Here is a 22,741-nt window from a genome sequence, read left to right as displayed (position 1 = left end):
GGAATAAGTCATCTACGGTTTGACTATGCATTATGTTTTTTGCCGATTGGGAGAGACTACTAAAAAATACCTTTTGGTGGGTATGCCAATGAATAACTCAACTATAACCTGAGTGTCAGTTTAAAAGAGTGCATGCTCTTTTAGTAGGTATTATAATAGCAGAATGATAGAAATCGTAATGCGGGAGAATTGTACAGCAAGACAAGCACTTAACTGCCTTATTATGTATAAATATTAATGTCCTTCAGTAGATAAGGCATGAGGGAATTTTATTCAAGCTGGCCCTTGTGGATTTTTAATATTTATTTTGATTAATTTTATTGTTGTATTCAGTTCATCCTGCCCGTTCCTGATATTACGTTGTTCTAATTGTTAGTCAGGTTCAGTTTAAATTGATTGTATGTTATCTGGCACTGTGTTTAATGTGTTTTAATGGACATGTAATAGTTTTAACTAACTATGGGTACCCTAAATTAACCCATGCTCACACCGTGGTAGCTTGCTACCAAGTAGGCCAGCTAAACTTGAGGGGCAATGTGTAAAGTATTTGTGCAACATGCCAAACAGTAAAACAGTGAAAACACCGCACAAAAAGATACCACACCTGATCAGAAAAATAGAGCTTAATTTAATGAATAAAACTAGACCAAAATGACAAAAACCCAATAAGTAGAATTTGAGATGTGAATTTTTGAAGAAAAAACAAATGTAACGCTTAAAAGCATAAAGCGCCAACTGGGTTTATCTTGTCACGCTAGACAGGTTCAAATCTGAAAAATCAGGCCCACCGCGATGGAGCGTGGGTTGGGAAGAGGGAGCAGCCTTGGCCCACTGAAAAGTACCTTGGCTGCGTCAACGTCAAGGAAGATGCAAGGAGCAGGGGAAGCTATGAGTCGTTGACCCTTCAGATGTAGGAGATGCATCAGTTCTAGGCCATGCAAAGTTGGAGATGCGCCGGAAACAGTGGTGATGCGATGTCCACAATCCTTGCAGCAGAAGTGATGGGTTGGCATTGATGGAGATGCACCGGATCCGAGCTGTATTGATGCATCTGGATTCTGGACTGAACAGCACTTTATACCTACTTCCAAAGGCCTAGGACTGGATTGGCACCATTTAGCAGGGCAAGACTCGCAGAATCCAGGTGCTGTAGGTGACGGCTTGCTTCCCTGAGACTTTAGAAGAGCAAGCGGCAAGCCAGAAACCCCTTGGAGTCACTCTGATTCTGGGCTCACATGATGTGGGTGCAGTCATTCTCACCCAGGCAAGGAGGACGGCAGGCAGCAGGTGAACACAACAAGAAAGCAGCTCTGCCAGAGCAGCTGTGTAGCAGAGTAGGAGCCCTTGTAGTAGCGCAGCAGTCCTTATTCCTAGCAGAGTATCCACTGGGCCAAAAGTGTACTGAAATGGTAGGGTCAGAAGTCCAGTTGTTATACCCAGTGGTGCTTTTGAAGTGGGGGAGATTTCAAAGAAGGGATTTGAAGTACACAGAGGCCCGCCCTTCTTGCCTTGGCTTCAGACTCACTACAGAGGGTTAAGCATTCCTTTGAGTGGGGCCAGGATATAGCTTAATCAGGTGTGTGAGTCTCTGTCCAGCTCCTTCCTCCCATTCGCCCAGGATGACCCATCAGAATGTTGATGGCCCATCAGTCACATCTAAGCTCCCTTTGTGTGTGGCTTTCTAGAGGGAATGCACAAGACCCAGCTGTCACCCTACCACAGACGTTTAATTTAGACAGACTGCAGGCACACAGGGCTAAGAGCAGAAAACGGTCTACTTCCTTAAAGTGGCATTTTCAAAAGTTTCACAATAGATCAGACTTTACAGATAAAAAGGGTTTGTCATTACAATTCCATATGCACTAAACATGATAGACCTACCTCTTCCCAATCATGAATAACTGCTTATTAAAAACAATAAGGAATCCCCAATGTTATTCTATGAGAGGGGTAGGCCTCACAGTAGTGAAAAACAAAATGTGAGAGTTTTTCACTACCATGACATTTCAAACTTAAAAATATATGTCCTGCCTTTTAATTACATTTCACACTGTCCTAAGGGCTACTTAGGGCCTACCTTATGGGGAACTTATTTGTAATAAAGGGGTAAGGAAGAATTTAAAGCTTGTTAAAGGGTTTTAAATGCCAAGTTGACACGGCAGTGCAACATTGCATTCAGGCTGCAATGACAGGCCTGGGACATGTTTTAAATTGCTACATAATTGGGTGGCACAAGCAGTGCAGCAGGCCGACTAGTATCATTTAATTCACAGGCCCTGGACACATTTAGTACACTTCACTGGGAACTTAAAAGTAAATTAAATATGCCGATTAGGTATATGCCAATCAAGCCATGTTTTAGGGAGAGAGCACTTCAGCACTGGTACGCACAGGGTCCTAATCCCAACAAAACTGAATTCAACAAAATGGGAGGCAAACAGGCACAGAGACTGGGGGAAGATCATCCTGAGGCTGTTAGGTCTAAAAATGATAAATAAACAGATTTGGATTACTACTCAGGAGGCATTGTGATGAACTCAGAGAACTGAAAGTACTAGAACAGGCACAATTCTGGCTTCAAAATTCTAATATGAATCCAGATTTACTCATCCTTGGTACATTCCCACATGAAAATCAAATCTGGGCTCCAGTCAAGGGTGCAAGGTAGATGGATGGTGAGGTTATGGGGTAGAGCCTCCGCGATGTTCCCCCTTAGCCTGATTCATGACCATGATCCTGCAGAGAGAAAGATTATTGTTGACCGCATAATTATATTGGGTGTTTGCTCCACTTGAACTCATGACAGCATGGGAGAGAGAAAAACTTATATCTGGGCCAGATTTATTAAGGAAGCCTCCTCTGGCCTGGATTGTGGGGTTTCGGCATCAAGTTTCATGAGTAAGGGGCATCAAGTTTTATAAGTAAGGTACATGGGGCAAGCTGCACAAATTGGTCCTAGATGGCAGATAGCACCAGACAGAAGAAGCAATTATTAGAATGGCCTTCCTGTTTTGTAAAGGCATTTCTGTGGGGGCAAATCAAGCAGACAGTGTAGAATGAGTTCTGAGATCATATATGGACTTTGCCACTGCACGTTTCAGTGCTGGTGCACATGTTAATTCTGTTCATCATCGCTAGTAAGGGGAGACTAACATGCAGTGTGTCCTATACAGTTTCAATCAATGTAATTTATGCCTGTGGACATGAGGTTGTAGCCTAAAACTGCCTTTCTCGTGAGCTCCAGACTTTTCCACGTTCTCAACCTGCATGTATTAGCACAGACCTTGAGGATTCATTTTTTCCTCATGCTGGACAAATGTGGGGCCATTCTGAGCACTGCCCTCTCCCATGCAGCTTGATAATGCATCTCTAGGTACTTGCAACAGTTCTCAGGATGTTGCAGGAGTTGAGGGTGGGTGCGATTGTAGGATAGATGCCTCCTCAGTAGTTGCACTTCATCAAGTCATAGGCTCACTGGATGCAGATATATGGTGCAGCATGTGCCATTTATCACTTTCAGATTGTGGGCTATATACATTCAATCACAGATTGGCAAAAGACCGTGCAGCATGGACAAAAGAAAAATCATTGAGGGCCCGATTACGACTTTGGCGGATGGGATACTCCGTCACAAATGTAACGGATATCCCGCCAGACGTTTTACAAGTTCCATAGGATATATTGGAATTTGTAATATGGCAGATGGGACATCCATGCACGTTTGTGACGGAGTATCTCATTCGGCAAAGTCATTATCAGGCCCTAAGTGTATGTGTGCTAAGCGTGTATCTTATGATAAAATGTAAGCCGACTCTGCTCCCACTGAAAGTGCCATTGCAGGAGACAAAATAATTATCACTGTCACCAAATAAGTACATACATTTGATGATGTGCACTTGACAACAGCTCTAACAGAGTACTGCAATCAACGCATGTTCATAGATTGTGCACAGTTAATACCGCCGCATAATCATTTCCAACATGCTCATAATTTTAGTAGCAAAGTGAACTGATGCAGATGTGATTTTACCAAGATCAAAGGTCTTAAGGTTAGAAGTATGCAGATATTAGTAACAATGTGAATTATGGTTTACAAGTAGTCGTAGCCCCCAGACACACCGCCTATGAATATTTGGTGGCACCAAGTAGTGTATATAGTGCTGACTGTGAAGAACTCATCCAAAGAAAAAGTAAAATCTGAGGATTTATACAGATATTTGTTCCTTATTACATTAAACCTACAGTGAAGAAATAAGAGTTCTTGGATCAACTGCCACATGACCAGACTGTAGATACATACTAATGAGGTCTGGACTCTGTGTTAGCTCATTATAGTCATAGGTTGGATGTAAACCTTATTTCTCCACATCTTCTGAATGCAAAAATGTGGACTTACGCAGCTTGATATCAATTCTTGCTTGACGCCAGAAAAAAATGTTTTATTCTGTGATGTGTTTATTTTGGTTGAGCTGTACGACAACTGCTGGCTTGTACCAACTGCTTAAATCTCTAATGAAAATATCAAAAATATTAATTCAAACCTGGATGAATAGAACAATGGATCGATTTACAGTTCAAAAACCCAAAAAAGTGGAATAGAAACATTTGTGATCTTCAACAAACATTGGTGGCAGACATTGTTAACGTTTTTTTCCTTAGGAAAAGGAAATGGTAGCAATGAAGTATCTATATTGGTGGTCGGGGCACTCACCTGGTTGTAGTAAGGATCGTAACCAGAAAATGGCTATAACTCCTAACAGGTCATGAGGGGCATAAGAGTATCTCCTGCCAGGTCCAGAGGGGGCGTGACATAGTCACCACCTGTTAGATCCAAAGGGAGAGCATCTCATGTTAGTCCCAGGAGGTAGCAGGGAATGCCAGTCTCAAATGGGGTAAAGCCCTATCAGGTCCAGAAGCCTAAGGAAGAAGATTCTTTGCAGTCCCAGGCAAGGGAAAGGAGAGGGGGATGCATCCTTAATCTCTGGTGAAGACGAAAAGGTGCAAAGCCAACTACAACTAAGTAAACATTTAGATGCATTTGCAATTCAAAATTTTTGCAAAGTGGAATGTTTTAAATATCGATAACCGACTTCCAAATGCCAAGTCACACTGACAAAGCACATCTGTTCTGACGCCCATACCACAAAGGCGCACAGGGGTGTAATATAAGTGGTGTAAAAATAGAAAGGAATCAGACGTAATCTGCAGTTAGGGAATAGTGTGTGAATGGGCATGCAGTGATTTTTCCAGCGCTCATCTGGGATGGATTCCCCAAGGTCCTGCTCCCATGCCTCTCATGAGCTGGGGACCACCAACAGGGGTGTCGGGCTGCAGGATTGAACTTGGTTGTGTTCTGGGGCAGTGTGTGGTTGATACTGCATGGGGTGCACCCAAATGTGTGGAAACTGAGCCTTGGTGTAATTATATTAGAGGTCCATGTCCAGTGCCACAAGTCCTTCCTGCTCGGATTCTTTATAGAACACCACGTTTAAATCATCCAAGCCGAGTGCCCTATCTCCGGGGAGCTCCCTGATGACCTCGACAATATCTTCAGCCGTGAACAGGGCATCTAAAAAGCGCTTGTGACCGTCTTCCAGTCACAGTAGTTGAAGTGTTTCAAAGCAACCTGGATAGGAGTTGGGATCAGAAATGTGGGTAGAAGCATCAAGCGAGGTATAAAACCCGGTTGTTGTCTGCTGGACTGCTGCAGTGCCCACCTGAAGATGTGTCTGATGGTTCACCAATTCTAAAACATAAATACTAGCCCAAGGTTTACACAGAACATTTGTTAGCATTTTCCGGGCCCTATCGCCCTCACTATAGCGCCAGTCTTGTGCTTTGCGCCCCAGGTAGCACACTCATGCTGCGCAGCTTATTCATACTGATTGAGCTTGGTCCTGATCTCATTAAGTATTGACTTATCTTCTGAATCATTGTAGCTCAACTCAAGAGCTCTCAGTGCCTCCTGTAATGCTTGGAGCTCACGCAACAGTGAGCAAAGAATACCATGTTGTTTAGCAATGCAGACCCCTCAGACAACCACCTTAAATGCCTCCCAAAGCACTACAAGTGAATAGACATAATCCTTGTTGTGGTCACAATAGTTGACTATAGCTTCCCTGACCTCGTCGCTGAAGACCAGGTCTCTGAGGGCTCCCCACGTGAAGCCAGGAAGAATGGCTGGTCAAGAATAAAGTGTCCCTGATGAAATTAAGAAGCTTCATAACCAGGGCACAAGTCGCAAGTTCACATGTGTGGACGGCGTCCACCCAATATTTTCACAGGGAGGATGTCATGCACCCTGCCAAGAAGTTGGGCCCTAGTAAAATTTGGTGAATTTGTCCCTGTGTAGCGGGACGATTTCAGCAGCGCTGGAACACACTTTAAGCAGCACCTGCATGGTGTATGCTTTCCTTCGTTCGGAGAAGTGATGAAGCAGAAAATGAAGGTTTTGATTTATTAACGCTTAAACGTAGTGCTGAAATAATCATGTGTGACATTAACCGAACTAATAAAGATTGTACGGGGACAAAATGTGCCCTCAGAGTAGTTTGCCGTCATTTATACGCGCGCTTTATATAACGTGGTGTATTGGAATTGCACTAATCCGACATAATCATAAACGTGTGCTATGATTTGCTTGTTTGAAATGTTTTAGCTTAGCATTACTTTAGCGGAGGCTTTGGCCTAGTTGCCCGGTCTCACGGTTTAGATGCTCGTATTTTTCCACTGTGCTAATAAACGTGTATTTTTGCTTGAAGCTGTACTTTTCCACAGAAACTGTTCACATGCTTATCTTAAAGTTAGTGCCAGCCTGGCATATTTTCTCTTTAATTCAAGGTCGACTTGCAGGTGCGGACAATGGAGGCTCTGAAAGTGAGCTAATTGGGAGACAATGTTGCAACTTGCGTACCCATCTCCAAGGATAATGTATGCTTAAGTAAAAGCTTGAGAACTGTCGTTTTTGATTGGTCAATTTGAAGCTAACCTATGAACCCTCCAATGGAAGACCCTACTGGATTCGAACTGTTGTCTATAAAACCCAGGTGCACGAGAAGAAATTAGATCATTGCTCTCTATCATCGGACATCCCGCCATTCTGACTTCGTAGCTATTATGGCCCACTTTGCTGCGACGCCATTTTGAAAGAGACTTTGATTCTTTCTCTAATCGAGAGAAAGAGACTTTAAATGATTCTTGCCCTAGAGACTGTAACTTTGGTTTGTCCCTTTGCATGAAGTAGTAGTTTACCTTGCCGCCGTGAGGCAATTGCCCCGTTCACCCCTGCCCCTTTGTCCCGTCCCATGCTGATCGAGAAACGGTACCCATGCTGACCGAAGAACGGTACCTGTGAGATGAAGACTTCCTTGTATGCTGATCGTAATAGGTAAATATGAAAGGAAATTGTAAAATTGCATTGTGTTTCTTTTAGGTAACCAACTGCTGATTTTTGGTAAGATCCCTAGCTAGGAGTTTTCTAAATTAATGTTGCTAAATTGTTTTTGCATGAAGTCCCACATGCCGATGCTAATTTGAGGTTAGACGAGGATTCCATATGTCGCACGATGCAATTTGAGATCTTGTTATGCTGACTAAATGTATGCCATTAGTTCATTACAGATTATCGCATTAGTGATTTGCATTGCCATTATCGAATGCCTTGTGATTCAAATGCTTCATAGATTGCACTTGTTTCGACATTATGGACAGCTATTAATGTTCATATATGTTTATCATTTGGTGTTGAGACACATTTATATTGTGCTAGCTTTGTTAATATAGGGAAATAAATTCACTAACTTTGAATAAACTGGTGTGGTCATTCCTGACTGAAAGGTCAGGGTTCGCCGAAATGTATTCTGGATTAATTGTTAAGTGTTATGTTGTTCAAGGTGTTGCTTATGTTCGTTATTGATTATCGATTTTGATGAGACTGATCGATTAAGAGTACAAAGAGTTCCCACTAAGTCAAAAGATTCATCGGCCTAAAGAGCGTCCGAACACGGGTAAATTATTACTACGGACCGCTCTATCAGTAGATGGTAGCAGAGGACGGTTTCGTCTTTTGGGACCTTGTACTCTTAAAGTACATGGTGTTGAATTGGTTGAATTAGATTTTCTTGGATTGAACGGATTGACAAGATGATGATGGGCTAGGTCCACCGCGACTTTCCCGGGATCTCGGAGCTTGCGAATGGAGAGAACGGAGGTGTGGGATCAGCGTTGGCGGTACTAGTGATGGTATGAGTGAAGTTAGGGTTTTGCGCTTGCACAGCTTATTGCCGCAGGGTGTGTGAAAAGGTTGCGAGGATTTTTTTTCTTTTAAGGATAGCGGAGGTGTGACTCCGAGTGTAGAAGTAGAGAAGTCGTCGAACTTCATAGAGATAGCGGAGGTGCGGCTCCGAGTGTGAGAGTAGGGAAGTCGTCGAACTTCATGTGCGTGTGGCGCTTTGTGCATAAAAAGGTCCACGTGGTTGTTGTTGTTGAGACGGGCCCTGCGAGGTCAAGAGACTCAGGAGTATGTTGATCCATGTTGTGGTCTGGGCGGTTTAGTAGGTTGATCGGGCGTGGTCAACGAGTCGGTACGTGTGTTAGGGAGTGAAAGAAACTTCGACTTCTGGCTTTGACAAGATTCTAAGTGCACTAGAACAGATCATTGACAAGTTGAGAGTAGGTCTGCGGGTCAGATCTGCTTGCGAATGTGGGGACTGAGAAAGACGGAATAGCGGCCGGAGGCTAGTGAAAGGTCCCGAGGCTAGTGAAAGGTCCCTAAGGTCCTGAAGCGATTGTGTTACCCTTCCTGTAGTAAACCGACGGATCTGTTTTATTTTTTGGTAGCTCGCAATATATGCAAGAAGTTGTTACGAGAGGAGGTGAGTGAAGGAAGACTAGCCGCGAGGCTTTGTCAGCCGCAGTGTGAGTGAGTGTGACGTCACTAAGAGCCGCGCTGGGATAGGTTGGTTGCAGAGAAGGGTCGCGCACGGATTGGACGCAGTCCGTGGGACTCGATTGGAAGGGGAAAGGCAGGTGAAGAGTATTCCGGGAATTAAAGTCACCTATTGATTACAATTTTTGTGGAATTAAAGTCACCTATTGATTACAAACTTTGTGAAATAAAAGACGAGAAAAATGAAATTCTTTAAAGCATTTAGGAGTGCGATGAAGGGGGAGTCTTACATCAAAGCGAGCGTAGGAGAAGAGACGCCGCCCGAGGGTACACCAGCTTACATTGTAATGGAAGAAAAGGGGGTAGCTCTGTGCTTTGGCTAAAGCAATGGCACAAGTGGACAGAGAAACATGGGAGCGTAGCTTTCCCGATACATGGGACATTCAATATAAGGATTCTAGAGAATTTGAGATTCACGATGTACGACATGAAGGTGCCTCCAAGGCCAGCACAGTTTGAGGCTCTAGCAATTTGGGAACTAATGGCCAGACAGCAACAGCAAAAGAAGTTCGAGACCAGAATGAGGAAGGTAGAAAAGACACTAGCGGATGCTAGGTGGGATAATGCACAGAAGGTGTGGAGATCAGATGTATTGCAGGGGATAAAATTGTTCCCCGCAATTACTAAGGAAGGAGAGGAGACAGGTAAGAAAGCCACCTGTAAGACAGACAGGAAGTGTTCCAAGGATAGAGAGGACGAGGAAAAGTTGAGAAGAGAAGAGGAGTTAGAGGATGAGGAGTTGATAATGCAATTGCTGAACGACCGTCCACCGCCTTATGCAGAGAATGGACAAGGTCCAAGTACCAGTTCTGCCCCCCCGGTACCGGTACAGAACAGTGAAACCCAGAGTTCAGGAGCGTCATCGGGATCTAAGGACCCGAGTCTGCTGTTCACCCCGCAGATACCGCAGGTTAGGAGAATATATCCAGATGTGCCCGTGTTGAAACCAGCAGAAAATTATCAGCCGCAGATGCCAGAGTACTACAGTAGTGATAACAGTGCAGGAATGATTCTAGATCCAACCGTAAGGGGAGTACAGAATGGTTACAACCAAACAATGGCACAAGCTGAATCAACTCAGTTTTTGATGCCTCAAAAGCAGATGCAGGGAGGAAACGCACATGCTCAAATGACGGGGAGCCAGATGGGCATGCCGGCAATGATGACCCATGGTGTGGGAATGAACATGCCTCAGAACATGGGGAATGGACAGAACCCAGACGCGATATCACTACCCATTACTGTAGGTCCACCGGTACCTTTGTATAGTCAGTCTAACTTGGGTCTGAGTAGTCAGGGATCAATGCTGCAGAATGGGACAGAAAGAAGGTGCATAGAAAACACTCCAGGGATAACTCCGATAGCGGCTCATCCAACTGGGTCTGGGTCCTTGATGGAGTTTAGTCCTATGTGTGCTCAGTCAACACTGGTGAGGTCGAGCCCCCCATTGATAATACCCCTAACATCGAACACTGAAAAGTTGCCGCAGCCATCGATGGCAGTCGATGTGAACGCTACCCTGATGGGGGTGAATGCGCAACAGCTGACACCGTGGTTCAACAGTCTGAATTCCACACAAAATTCGGCTAGTGGGAAAGGAGAAGACTATATGAATAGGGTCAGGTTGAACATGGAAGCACAAGAATTGGTGGAAGGGACTATGGGTGTAAATAGGCTAGAATCCTACACGGAAGAAGAGCTGAGGTATCTATGTCCCAGGATTACGAAGGAAGTGAACAAGATACATAAGAGCTTGCAGGAAGCAGCTGACAGAAACGGGGTTGACATAGACAAGACGAAACACTTGAGCAGAAGCTACAGGTTAGATTTTGGGACCACAGATTTTGAACACATGAGGTCAGCAGGCATGAAGACACACCTTAAAGAGCTGCTGCAGAGTGCACAAGTGTGGAGGTGCTTAGACAAATGGGAAAGCAGATGGGTAAAGAGGAAGGAAAAGAGGAGGGACAGTACTACAGAGCACAATGACAAAAGACCGCAGAGTAGTGATACAGTAACTATGTTACCAATGAGGGAGACAGCAGGGGGAAAATTAGTACATGTACCATGGCACAGAAGCGACATTCAGTCCTTTACGGACGATTTTCCCAAACTGAGAGAGAAACCAATTGAATGGTACCAACAGACTGATAGGTTTGTGAAGCTTGCAAAATGTCTCTGGGAGGACCTGAATACTCTCTTTGAGATTGTGGTTCCGGCAGATTTGTGGGAGGATTGCAAAAGAGCTGTAGGTTGGCCGACAAGTGAACCAGAGAGGGACAGGGAGACAGGTGCACCATCACCTTTGGTGATGAGCTTGTACTATAAGGTGATTGAGCATTTGAAAACGAAGGTACCCGCGAAAAACGTGGATTGGCAGAAGATTGATCGAACTGCCCAAGAGGCTAAAGAATCGATTCATAGTTACTATGAGAGGTTGTTGAAGGCGTTCAAGAATTACAGTGGCACGGAAACAATAGAGGCGAAGGACATGCTCCATTTTGTGTTCAGATTTGTGGAAGGGCTGAGACCAGAAATAAGTCAAATGATAAAGTCACATTTGATTTGTTGGCAGTCTAAACCGATTGACGAAGTCTTGACTTATGCGAAATACTGTAGCGACGAAATTGAAGTGAAACAGAAAAAGCTGAAAGAGAAGGTGATGATGATGCAGCTTAAGGCAGCTCAGACAGGTTTGCAAGGTCTGCAAGGTTTGCAAGGGATGCAAGGGTTCCAACAGCAGGTACCGCAACAGCAGTTGCAGTTGCAGGGAAACATGGCGTTTCAGCCACAGGCCAGAGGCAGAGGCAGAGGAGGTTTTGTGAATAATGGTCCGGATTTGAACACTGTTGTGACGGGTGTGCAGGCAATGAAGAAGGTGATGCCGTGTCACGTGTGCGGAATCGTCGGTCATTGGAAACGCGAGTGCCCGATGGTGGTGCAGGAAGGTGCAGGTGTAGGTGCAGGTGTAGGTGCAAGTGCAGGTGCAGGTGTTGGTCAGCAAAACAATGATGTCAATGCATTTCAGACAATGAGGGGACCGAAACTGAGAGGTCCAAGCCCAAATTTTCAGACTGTAAATCAATTGCAGGGATTACAACCTATGCAGCCGCAGCAGATGCAGATGCCTCGTATGCAGATGACGCAAATGCAGCCGATGCAACAGTAGTTACCTATGGTACCTAATCAGCAAATGCAAATACCCTTGGCACCAATGAGTCAGCAGCAAGTGATGGTTCCTTCGCAGGTAACGGGTCAGGTAATGAGTACAAATGGCACCGTACAACAGTTCCCATTACACAGTGAGAGTGGAATAAATAACGTATGGGAGAGTGAAAGTTCAGGAGAAGAAGGAGATTGTGTGCTTGCGGCATCCTTGGAAGTTGATCAAAGGGGTCCGTACGTAGAGGGAAGAGTAATGGGTCATCGTGTCTCATTCTTGGTTGACACGGGAGCCACACGTTCAACAGTTAAGAGCAGTGAAGTACCAAATTTGCCACTCTCAGGGAGAACAGTTCAGGTGGTGGGAGTAGCAAACAGACATCTGACGAACCCAATAACAGATCCGGTACCAGTCAGCATCGGTAACTATCAAGGGGTACATCAGTTTGTGGTATGTGACTCAAGCCCGATAGCACTATTAGGAAGAGACCTATTGTGCAAATTGGGTTGTTCGATCATGTGTTCGAACGAAGGAATAACAATTCAGACGAGCAGTGATGGGGAAGAAGAGGACAGTGTAGAGGGGGATGAGGTGGAAACTGTAGATGAAGAGTATCCTCTGATTTGTCTTTTCCCGATGATAACTGAAGAAGACATCCCAGCTGAATTACGGGAAACAGTCGGAAAGGAAGTGTGGGACATGACAGGGAAAGAGGTGGGATTGATGAAAGGAGTGGAACCAGTAAAAGTGACTGTGAAGCCCAATGCAATCTTTCCCCAGACCCCACAATACCACATGCCACAAGATACCCTCATGAAAGTTGCTCAACTTATTGACGAATTTGTAAAACAGGGGGTACTGAAAGAAGTGTTAAGCAGTCCATGTAATTCACCAATAATGGGACTAATAAAGCCGAGTGGAAAGGTCCGACTCGTGCAGGATTTGAGGAAAATAAATGACATCATAGTCAAGTGCTGCCCTGTCGTACCGAATCCAGCTGTGATAATGTTTCAAATTCCTTGCGATGCTGAATGGTTCTCAGTCATCGATTTGTCACAAGCATTCTTTTCTGTGCCTCTTCATGAGGACAGCCAATTCCTCTTTTGTTTCAAATTCTTAGACAGAGTGTACAGTTGGTGTCGAATTCCTCAAGGGTTTTCTGAGTCACCGTCGATATTCAATCAGATTCTAAAGAAAGATCTGGAAGCACTAGAATTGCCATTCGAGTCAATTCTAGTACAGTACATTGATGACTTACTGGTTGCATCAAAGACAGAAAGTGGCTGCACAGCCGATACCATTGCTCTGTTGAACCATTTGGGAAGGAATGGACATAAGGTGTCTCCTTCCAAATTACAGTTCTGTCAGAAGAAAGTGAAATACTTGGGTCACCAAATAGAGAAAGGGTCACGGAGAATAATGAAGGAAAGAATTACGAGCGTACTTCAAATGAGTCCACCAAAGACAAGGAAGGAGGTGAGGAAGTTTTTGGGAATGGTGGGTTATTGTCGCCAGTGGATTCCCAACTTCTCGACTCTAGCAAAGCCTTTACTGAAATTGACCCAGAAGGATGCCTTGGATGAAATTGAGCTGAAAGGAGATGAGATGGATGCTTTTGTTGAACTAAAGGAATGCATGTGCAGGGCTCCAGCTTTAGGTATGCCTGATTACACGAAGCCTTTCACATTGTTTTGTCATGAACGTGATGCATGTTCTTTGTCTGTCTTGACCCAAGCCCATGGTGGCGTGAACAGACCAGTAGCGTATTTTTCAGCTACTTTGGATCCGGTTGCAGCAGCACTCCCAGGGTGTTTGCGAGCCATAGCAGCAGTTGGTATCAGCCTCACTCAGAGTGAAGGAATAGTGATGGGACACCCAGTAACAGTCATGGTCCCTCACTCAGTTGAGATACTTTTGACCCGCTCCCGAACGCAGCACATGACAGGAGCAAGACTCACAAGGTATGAAACGATAATTCTGGGCTCACCGAATGTGCAGCTGAAAAGGTGCACTACATTGAATCCAGCAACCTTGCTTCCTGGAGAAAATGCCGAAATTGAGAACGCTGAAGACGTCGAGCATGACTGCCTTCGGGTGACTGAATTTTGCACAAAACCTCGACCGGACATCAAGGATACCAAGCTTGATGAAAATGACCAAATTCTTTTTGTTGATGGTTCATGTCTAAGAGATGGGATGGGGATTTTGAAAGCAGGATATGCTGTATGTACTGTAACAGGTGTCTTGGAAGCGGGATGGCTTCAAGGAGTCTATTCTGCACAAGTAGCAGAACTTGTAGCCCTTACCAGAGCATGTCAACTGTCTGCATTGATGAAAGTCACCATTTACACTGATAGTCAATACGGGTTTGGGATTGTGCACGACTTTGGACAACTATGGTCACAGAGAGGTTTCCTGACTTCTTCAGGATCCCCAGTGAAGAACGGGGAGAGGATAAGGGAATTGTTACATGCCATTCAAGTACCAGCTGAAGTTGCAGTGGTAAAGTGTAGTGCTCATACGAAAGGACAGGACTATGTGTCTCTGGGAAATGCATATGCGGATCAAGTCGCAAGATTTTGTGCCTTGAACTGTATATTAATGAGAGACGAATGGAATACGATAAATGAGCCAGAACTCGAACCAGCTGAAGCATTTGCCTTGAAGGTCGTAGATACAATAGATGAACTAAAAGCATTACAAAATAATGTCAGGGAGGATGAAAGAGATTCCTGGATTAAATCACAATGTATAAAGAGACAAGACGAGTTATGGGTTTCACATGAGGGAAAATATGTTTTGCCAAATAGTCTCTTATCACAGCTTGCGCGGTTCTATCATGGGCAAGCTCACCTAGGGAGAGATGTCATGATAAGACTGTTCAAAACTGATTGGTTTAACCCCAGATTTCGTCAAGCTGCAGAAGCAGTTTGCCATCGATGTGTCACTTGCCAGCAGATGAACCCAGGAAAGGGAACAGTTGTGAGCGCGAGTCACATTGGTAGGGCAAGCGGGCCTTTTAGTCGAATGCAGATGGATTTCATTGAGATGCCTGTGCATGGGGGTCTGAAATATGTGTTGGTGATTGTGTGCATTTTTAGTCACTGGATCGAGGCATACCCCACACGTAGAAACGACAGCCTTACAGTTGCCAAGCTATTGTTGAGGGAGTTGATACCACGTTTCGGATTCCCGATCTCTTTAGAATCAGATAGGGGAAGTCACTTCAATAACGAGGTGATAAAGTTACTTTGCGAAGCGCTGAACATTGAGCAAAAGCTGCACTGTAGCTATCGCCCTGAAGCCTCAGGACTGGTGGAGCAGATGAATGGTACGCTGAAATCGAGAATGGCGAAAATATGTGCATCGACAAATTTGAAATGGCCTGACGCATTGCCCTTAGTGCTAATGTCAATGAGAAACACTCCTGATAGAAAGACTGGATTGTCTCCGCATGAAATTCTCATGGGCAGGGCTATGAGACTTCCTGCAGTTCCTGCAAACATGCTTTTGAATATTACAGATGATATGGTGTTAGACTACTGCAAAGGACTGGCTGACGTGGTTCGCTCTTTCTCTCACCAGGTGGAAGCGACCACCTTGCCACCGATCCAAGGTCCAGGACACGCACTGAAAGCAGGTGACTGGGTCGTGGTAAAGAAGCACGTGAGAAAATCGTGTCTGGAACCCCGTTGGAAAGGCCCTTTTCAAGTGATCCTGACGACAACTACCGCTGTGAAGTGTGCGGGGGTTCCCAACTGGATTCACGCCAGTCACACAAAGAAGGTGTTGTGTCCCACAGATGAGGAAGTTGAAGCGCTGAAACTACCAGTGCCTGATAAAGCAGTGCCGAGTGCTGAGACAGAACAAAAGCGAACTGAAAGCGAACAGGCAGAAACGGGAGAGAAAGAGATATTCTCTGACGACGAAGACACCAACTCACTTGGGGGAGACCAAGGAGAAAGTTCAGACAGCGACGAAGAAGCTGCAGGTGACAAAGACCCTGAAGCAGCTGAGGGTAGCAAAAAGCCTGATGCAGCTGAAGGTGACAAGGAGCCTGAAGCAGCTGAAAGTGATAAAGAGCCTGAAGAAAGTAACGGTGACGAAGGGCTCGAAAAAGGTGAAGAGGCAGAAGAGCCTGATCAGAGGAGGGCTTTCCCAGAAACAGACGATACAGAAAAAGAAAAAGAGAACGTGATCGATTCCCCGGAAGAAGGGGATAAGGGAGAAAAGAACGAAAAGGTTCAAGCTTCCACAGAAAAGATCGCAGGTCCATCAAATGGACATGGTGCAAAGAGAAGACTAAGTATCTCACCAATAAAAGAAAAGGGTAAAGAAAGTTTGGGCGACGGAGGTAGGCCGAAAGTGAAAGAGAAAAGAAAAGAAGTGACTGTCGTGGAACAATCGTCAAGTGAGGAAAAAGACTTGACAAAAGAGGAAAGTGCCAGCAAAGCAGAGTCGAAAAGAGAAGCAAAATTGAAAAGGAAAAGGATACCAAACAGAAGGTATTCCGGTCCTGAATGGGCATATGCAGTCAATGACGATTGGACTGACGAGTTTGTATCTCTAAGCATCGAGAACGAAGAAGAAGAAGAGATACCAATAGAAAAGAAAAGTTTCATAGACTCTGTCGATTGAAAGAGTAATAAATGATATTGCTTGCTACAATATAAAGTGAAAGAAACAATCAGCTGAGACATTGCTAAACCGGATGAGACTTGCTAAACAGATAAAGACTGAGTTATTGCCGAATTGAGACAAATGCTGCTAACCGATAAGTGACTGGCCTTTTGAAGAAGACGGTGTGAACCTTGCGCTCATTCAGCTTTGTAACTGAATTGCTAAGTAGTTTCATTTATAGGTGCTTCTAGCTCTCTGATTCTATACAGATCATGACTAGGTACGCTACGCAAAATAATAGAAAGAAATATTGTAAATATGTGTGTATAGGCTTGGTAATTACATGTGTGATAATAATAATGGCAATTGTGTTTGGAATGCATGGAAAGGGTGAGAATGAGAATATTGAAGCTTCTACTATTGCTCCTGTTACTGTCACTGAACTAACCCCATTGAAAAGACTAGCATTGGATGAGAGGCTCTTGCACGATAAGAAAGAGCTTTCGTATAACGTTTTCTATCGCTTGCTAACAGAGTATGTTGAGACTATGGATGCGAAAGATTGTTATGTGTGTACACAGATACCGACATCAGTAAAGGAAGGGGTGACTTATCACCACATGCCTCTTACATATGGGATTACATGTAGTATAGTAATGTCTAGGTTTTATGGTCAAACTAACATACAGTATTTTTACTTGAATTATGATGTTACCTTTGCTTATGTTCCTATAATAGCACAGCTTAGCCAGATTGCTAAAGATTGGGATGCTAAAATAATGAGGGAATTTTTCGAGCCAATGCAACCTTTTGAAACGGCTCATGCTCATAGGGAGAACCTTACTTGCTCAGTCTCTGCTGTAGAAATAAGCTTTTTAGATCGCACAGATGATAGAAGGGCACAAATGAATGCGAAATTAGAAAAGGAGATAAGTAAGAGGACTTCAGTAGATAATTATGATTTTGCTGCTATAAAGACACAAGGGAAAATAGCTTTAGATGCGTGGCATGTAGGGAAATTTTGTATATATCGAGGTGAATCTTATTATGACAATATTTTTGTAGGAGCGAGTGAGTGTAAACATACGTTTATTTTAAGGCCAAATGGACATTCATGATGAACGGACTTGACCCTGTCATTCCAGGTGTATATTACATTTGTGGGCATAATGCCTATTATCGTCTTCCAAAGGGATGGTGGGGGAGATGTTATTTGGGTATAGTGTTCCCAAAGGTTTATCAACTGGATGACGTATCGATGATTCAAAAGACATCTGGATCCCATCGTATCCAGAAGAGAGAGACCGCAGCTGCTGTGGTAGGTGATATATTTGGAGCCATGATTCCTTCATTGGGAGTTGTGTTGAATTCCATCAAGATAAGAAAGTTGTCTACTATAGTGGATAACATGCTGACAAAGTTCTCAGGTGCTATAATCCTGATAGATGCTGAACTTGCAGCGGAAAGAGCTATGACTCTTCAAAATAGGCCTGCTTTAGACATTCTTTTAGCAAAGGATGGAGGCGTTTGCAAAATGATTGGTGCCCGACACTGTTGTACCTATATACCTGACAATAGTGTGAAAATTAAAACTATGCTTGCTAATCTAACAATAGAAAGTGCAGATTTGAAGGAATTGAAAGAACCAGGAGTGTGGGAGAAGGTTGGAAAGGGACTTGCTTCAGTGGGACATTGGATTGGGGGAATTTGGAATGGAATATTATTGAAAATAATAGAAGGAATATTAATAGTAATAATTTGTGTATTTGGAATTTGGGGAATAAAAAGGGGAATAATAATGATTATGGAAAGAATTAAAAGAAGAAAAGAAGAGAAAATTATGAAAAGAATGGCAGAAGAATACAAAGCGCAAACTAGGGGTACTAAAAGGAAAAGGGAACTGACAGAATTTTAATGGAATAAAATTTGTGGGCGTGGTTTGGTGTGATGACAAGTAGTCATCAGAGGAGGGATTGATGAAGCAGAAAATGAAGGTTTTGATTTATTAACGCTTAAACGTAGTGCTGAAATAATCATGTGTGACATTAACCGAACTAATAAAGATTGTACGGGGACAAAATGTGCCCTCAGAGTAGTTTGCCGTCATTTATACGCGCGCTTTATATAACGTGGTGTATTGGAATTGCACTAATCCGACATAATCATAAACGTGTGCTATGATTTGCTTGTTTGAAATGTTTTAGCTTAGCATTACTTTAGCGGAGGCTTTGGCCTAGTTGCCCGGTCTCACGGTTTAGATGCTCGTATTTTTCCACTGTGCTAATAAACGTGTATTTTTGCTTGAAGCTGTACTTTTCCACAGAAACCGTTCACATGCTTATCTTAAAGTTAGTGCCAGCCTGGCATATTTTCTCTTTAATTCAAGGCCGACTTGCAGGTGCGGACAATGGAGGCTCTGAAAGTGAGCTAATTGGGAGACAATGTTGCAACTTGCGTACCCATCTCCAAGGATAATGTATGCTTAAGTAAAAGCTTGAGAACTGTCGTTTTGATTGGTCAATTTGAAGCTAACCTATGAACCCTCCAATGGAAGACCCTACTGGATTCGAACTGTTGTCTATAAAACCCAGGTGCACGAGAAGAAATTAGATCATTGCTCTCTATCATCGGACATCCCGCCATTTTGACTTCGTAGCTATTATGGCCCACTTTGCCGCGACGCCATTTTGAAAGAGACTTTGATTCTTTCTCTAATCGAGAGAAAGAGACTTTAAATGATTCTTGCCCTAGAGACTGTAACTTTGGTTTGTCCCTTTGCATGAAGTAGTAGTTTACCTTGCCGCCGTGAGGCAATTGCCCCGTTCACCCCTGCCCCTTTGTCCCGTCCCATGCTGATCGAGAAACGGTACCCATGCTGACCGAAGAACGGTACCTGTGAGATGAAGACTTCCTTGTATGCTGATCGTAATTGGTAAATATGAAAGGAAATTGTAAAATTGCATTGTGTTTCTTTTAGGTAACCAACTGCTGATTTTTGGTAAGATCCCTAGCTAGGAGTTTTCTAAATTAATGTTGCTAAATTGTTTTTGCATGAAGTCCCACATGCCGATGCTAATTTGAGGTTAGACGAGGATTCCATATGTCGCACGATGCAATTTGAGATCTTGTTATGCTGACTAAATGTATGCCATTAGTTCATTACAGATTATCGTATTAGTGATTTGCATTGCCATTATCGAATGCCTTGTGATTCAAATGCTTCATAGATTGCACTTGTTTCGACGTTATGGACAGCTATTAATGTTCATATATGTTTATCATTTGGTGTTGAGACACATTTATATTGTGCTAGCTTTGTTAATATAGGGAAATAAATTCACTAACTTTGAATAAACTGGTGTGGTCATTCCTGACTGAAAGGTCAGGGTTCGCCGAAATGTATTCTGGATTAATTGTTAAGTGTTATGTTGTTCAAGGTGTTGCTTATGTTCGTTATTGATTATCGATTTTGATGAGACTGATCGATTAAGAGTACAAAGAGTTCCCACTAAGTCAAAAGATTAATCGGCCTAAAGAGCGTCCGAACACAGGTAAATTATTACTACGGACCGCTCTATCAGAAGCAACATGCAGGAAAGGAGAGGGTTATCTTATTTTAAATTGCTGCTGGGCCAGGACATAGGCTGATATTAAGGGACCGTCAGGCCTCCTTTTATTTGATTACCCTAGCTGGAAGCTATCTGGAGACTCACGCCTAGCTGCAATGGAAGAAACAGAGGCATACAGCTTATTATCAATTCACAGATATTTAAGAGAGGCTTTTTTTCACTTTGTTCAGTCCTTGTATGTGAGATATACAAGCACTATACAAATGTCTGATGTGTTGGTATGTCCCAGAATTTACACAAATAACAATTTAAATAGCACTATTTTGATTTATTTCTTTTTTAGCACTACTCATCCCAATGCAGGGTGTCAAGCGCTTCACATCATACACAAAATTATACATTGACAAACAATGATATGTGTGTGAATCAATGTACATCTTTAAATCTCGCAGTGCACTCAAATGTATTCGTGATAGAACTTCTGAACATACGTCTGAGGTGCAAAGATCAGATGCCACGTCCTGTGAGGTCATGGGATGTGATGGCAGGTGCGATGGAACACACTGTTATGTCATGCGCCATGATGTTACTTGCACCCTGCCTAACTTGGTTAGTCCCCCACTTTTATTTTTTAGAACTTGTGCCCTGCTCGTAACCTTACCTGCTTTCGGTTCCTTTTCCTCTCTCTCCATAATCAGTGCCCTACGCATCCTGCCATGTTCATTTACGTCTATGCACCATTTGTGCTTTTACAGTTCTATATATTCTACCAATAGGAGCTACTCATAGGTAACGTCCCGTGTCACTCTTATTACATACGCCAGACATTAATTCCTACGAGAATTTCACTGTTATACATGTTCTACATGTGTGGCTTGGATACAGTTTGAATTCTCTGAGCCACATATATTGAATAATTTAAGACGCACAAAAACTAGTTAGGTCCTACCCACAAACATCTGGACAACAACCATCCCCAAAAACCCATACATCGAGGCACTGCAGCTACAACAAGCTTTTCTCGACGCAGAGCGTCCTTTAAAACACTCCTACGAGAAAGGCTCCAAGGGTTTTTTTTTTGTAATTATTTACATAAATAATGTGTAACCCTCACTCCAGTAAGTACGAAGTCAATACGCGAGTATCTCTTCTAATTTAGGACTTTTCTTTCACAACTGGTACTTAAAACAGTATATTTGTAAACTTTATAGAGAACTACATGTACCATAATGAAAATAAAGAAATATAGCACGTGGATAAACTTCTCACGTATGGATTTGGAAAGTTGCGTACTTTGAGAACTGAGACATACGGGAGTCTCGTTGTCCTAAGGAAACACTCTTGAATTCATTGTTACGCCGTCCTAAAAGAAGGTAGTACTTACTCCGTCATGTCCCTGACACACAATGTTTAACTATACAAGCATCTTAGAGTCACAGATTTCCTCTGTTGACCAAAAAAGTATTTCTCAGTGAACTAACACGAGCAGCACGTGTGGCTGGGGATTTGATTAGGTTTCCTCAAGTACATTGGCACCCTCCCCCATCAACTCTGCCAAGAACTTTGAATAAAGAGTTCTTTAGCAACGCAAATAAGTTTCCCGTCACCGACCTGTGAGGATGAACAGCAGCAAGAGCGCTGGAAGGAACTCTCCTTGGCTGTTTGGTTTCGGTATGTCCATTCAAGGTTGGGGGCACGTCCCAGTCACCCCGCTGGAGCCGGTTTTGCCGGCGAGGTGAGATAGCGTCTTGCTGCACGCGTGCACGGGGCTGGCAGCTGGAGCGACTTCCGATGCTAAACTATTGTCAAAAGGGGGCTCCTGGGAGCAAACGACCCATCACCATCTTCCACAGCGCCAATCTTCTCAGTTCATTGCTGAAACTGTGCATACACCGCAGATCACTACTAAAGCGACAAGTAATGTTTTTATAAACTCTTCAGGCATAAAAGCACCCCTGACTTTGTCTGAGAGCACACTACAGTCCTGGGCCAACTCTTTTCCTCTGCTTTCCAGCTGCTGTTCCCGATGCCTGGGTCTCAAATTTCAACCTCCTGGGTGGCACTGGGGCTCTTAAAGAGGCAGATACCCATTTCGCGTGGTCTTAGCCCAGCTCTGACGTGGGCCGCTTTATTCTTTCTGAATGATTGCATTCAGATTTTGGTCTTTTTCATAGGCAAGTGTACCAACCCTGTGGCATACAAATCCCAGGATGCACATTGCTGTCGGCTCGATAGAAATGATAAAGTGCCTCGCGAGACAGTTGTGTGCACATTGTATGATCAAATTAAATCCCTACACTAATCAGACAATTGAGTCTGACTGTTGATTTTCATATAAACATTATACTTATCAGTTTACATTTAAAGAAGACAAGGTGCATACGATTTGTTAAAGCTATAACGAGCGAAATATAACGTCAGATCTCGCACGTTTTTCAGGTG

The 22,741-nt window shown here is 43.6% G+C and overlaps 1 protein-coding gene across 1 annotated transcript in view; it reads right to left on the bottom strand.

The window, feature by feature from the left end:
* CYYR1 (cysteine and tyrosine rich 1) overlaps positions 1–22,348 on the bottom strand; it is a 185,292-nt gene extending 162,944 nt beyond the window's left edge. The window contains exon 1 of the mRNA XM_069204080.1: positions 21,911–22,348. Coding sequence (XP_069060181.1) covers positions 21,911–21,980 — 70 coding nt within the window. The 5' untranslated portion in view covers positions 21,981–22,348. The remainder of the gene's footprint in view (positions 1–21,910) is intronic.
* Between the last annotated feature and the right edge of the window lie 393 nt (positions 22,349–22,741).

This window comes from Pleurodeles waltl, chromosome 8, assembly GCF_031143425.1.
Source record: "Pleurodeles waltl isolate 20211129_DDA chromosome 8, aPleWal1.hap1.20221129, whole genome shotgun sequence".
NCBI lineage: Eukaryota > Metazoa > Chordata > Amphibia > Caudata > Salamandridae > Pleurodeles > Pleurodeles waltl.
Note: the sequence above shows the minus strand (reverse complement) of the source record. Positions and strands in the feature narration are given on the sequence as shown.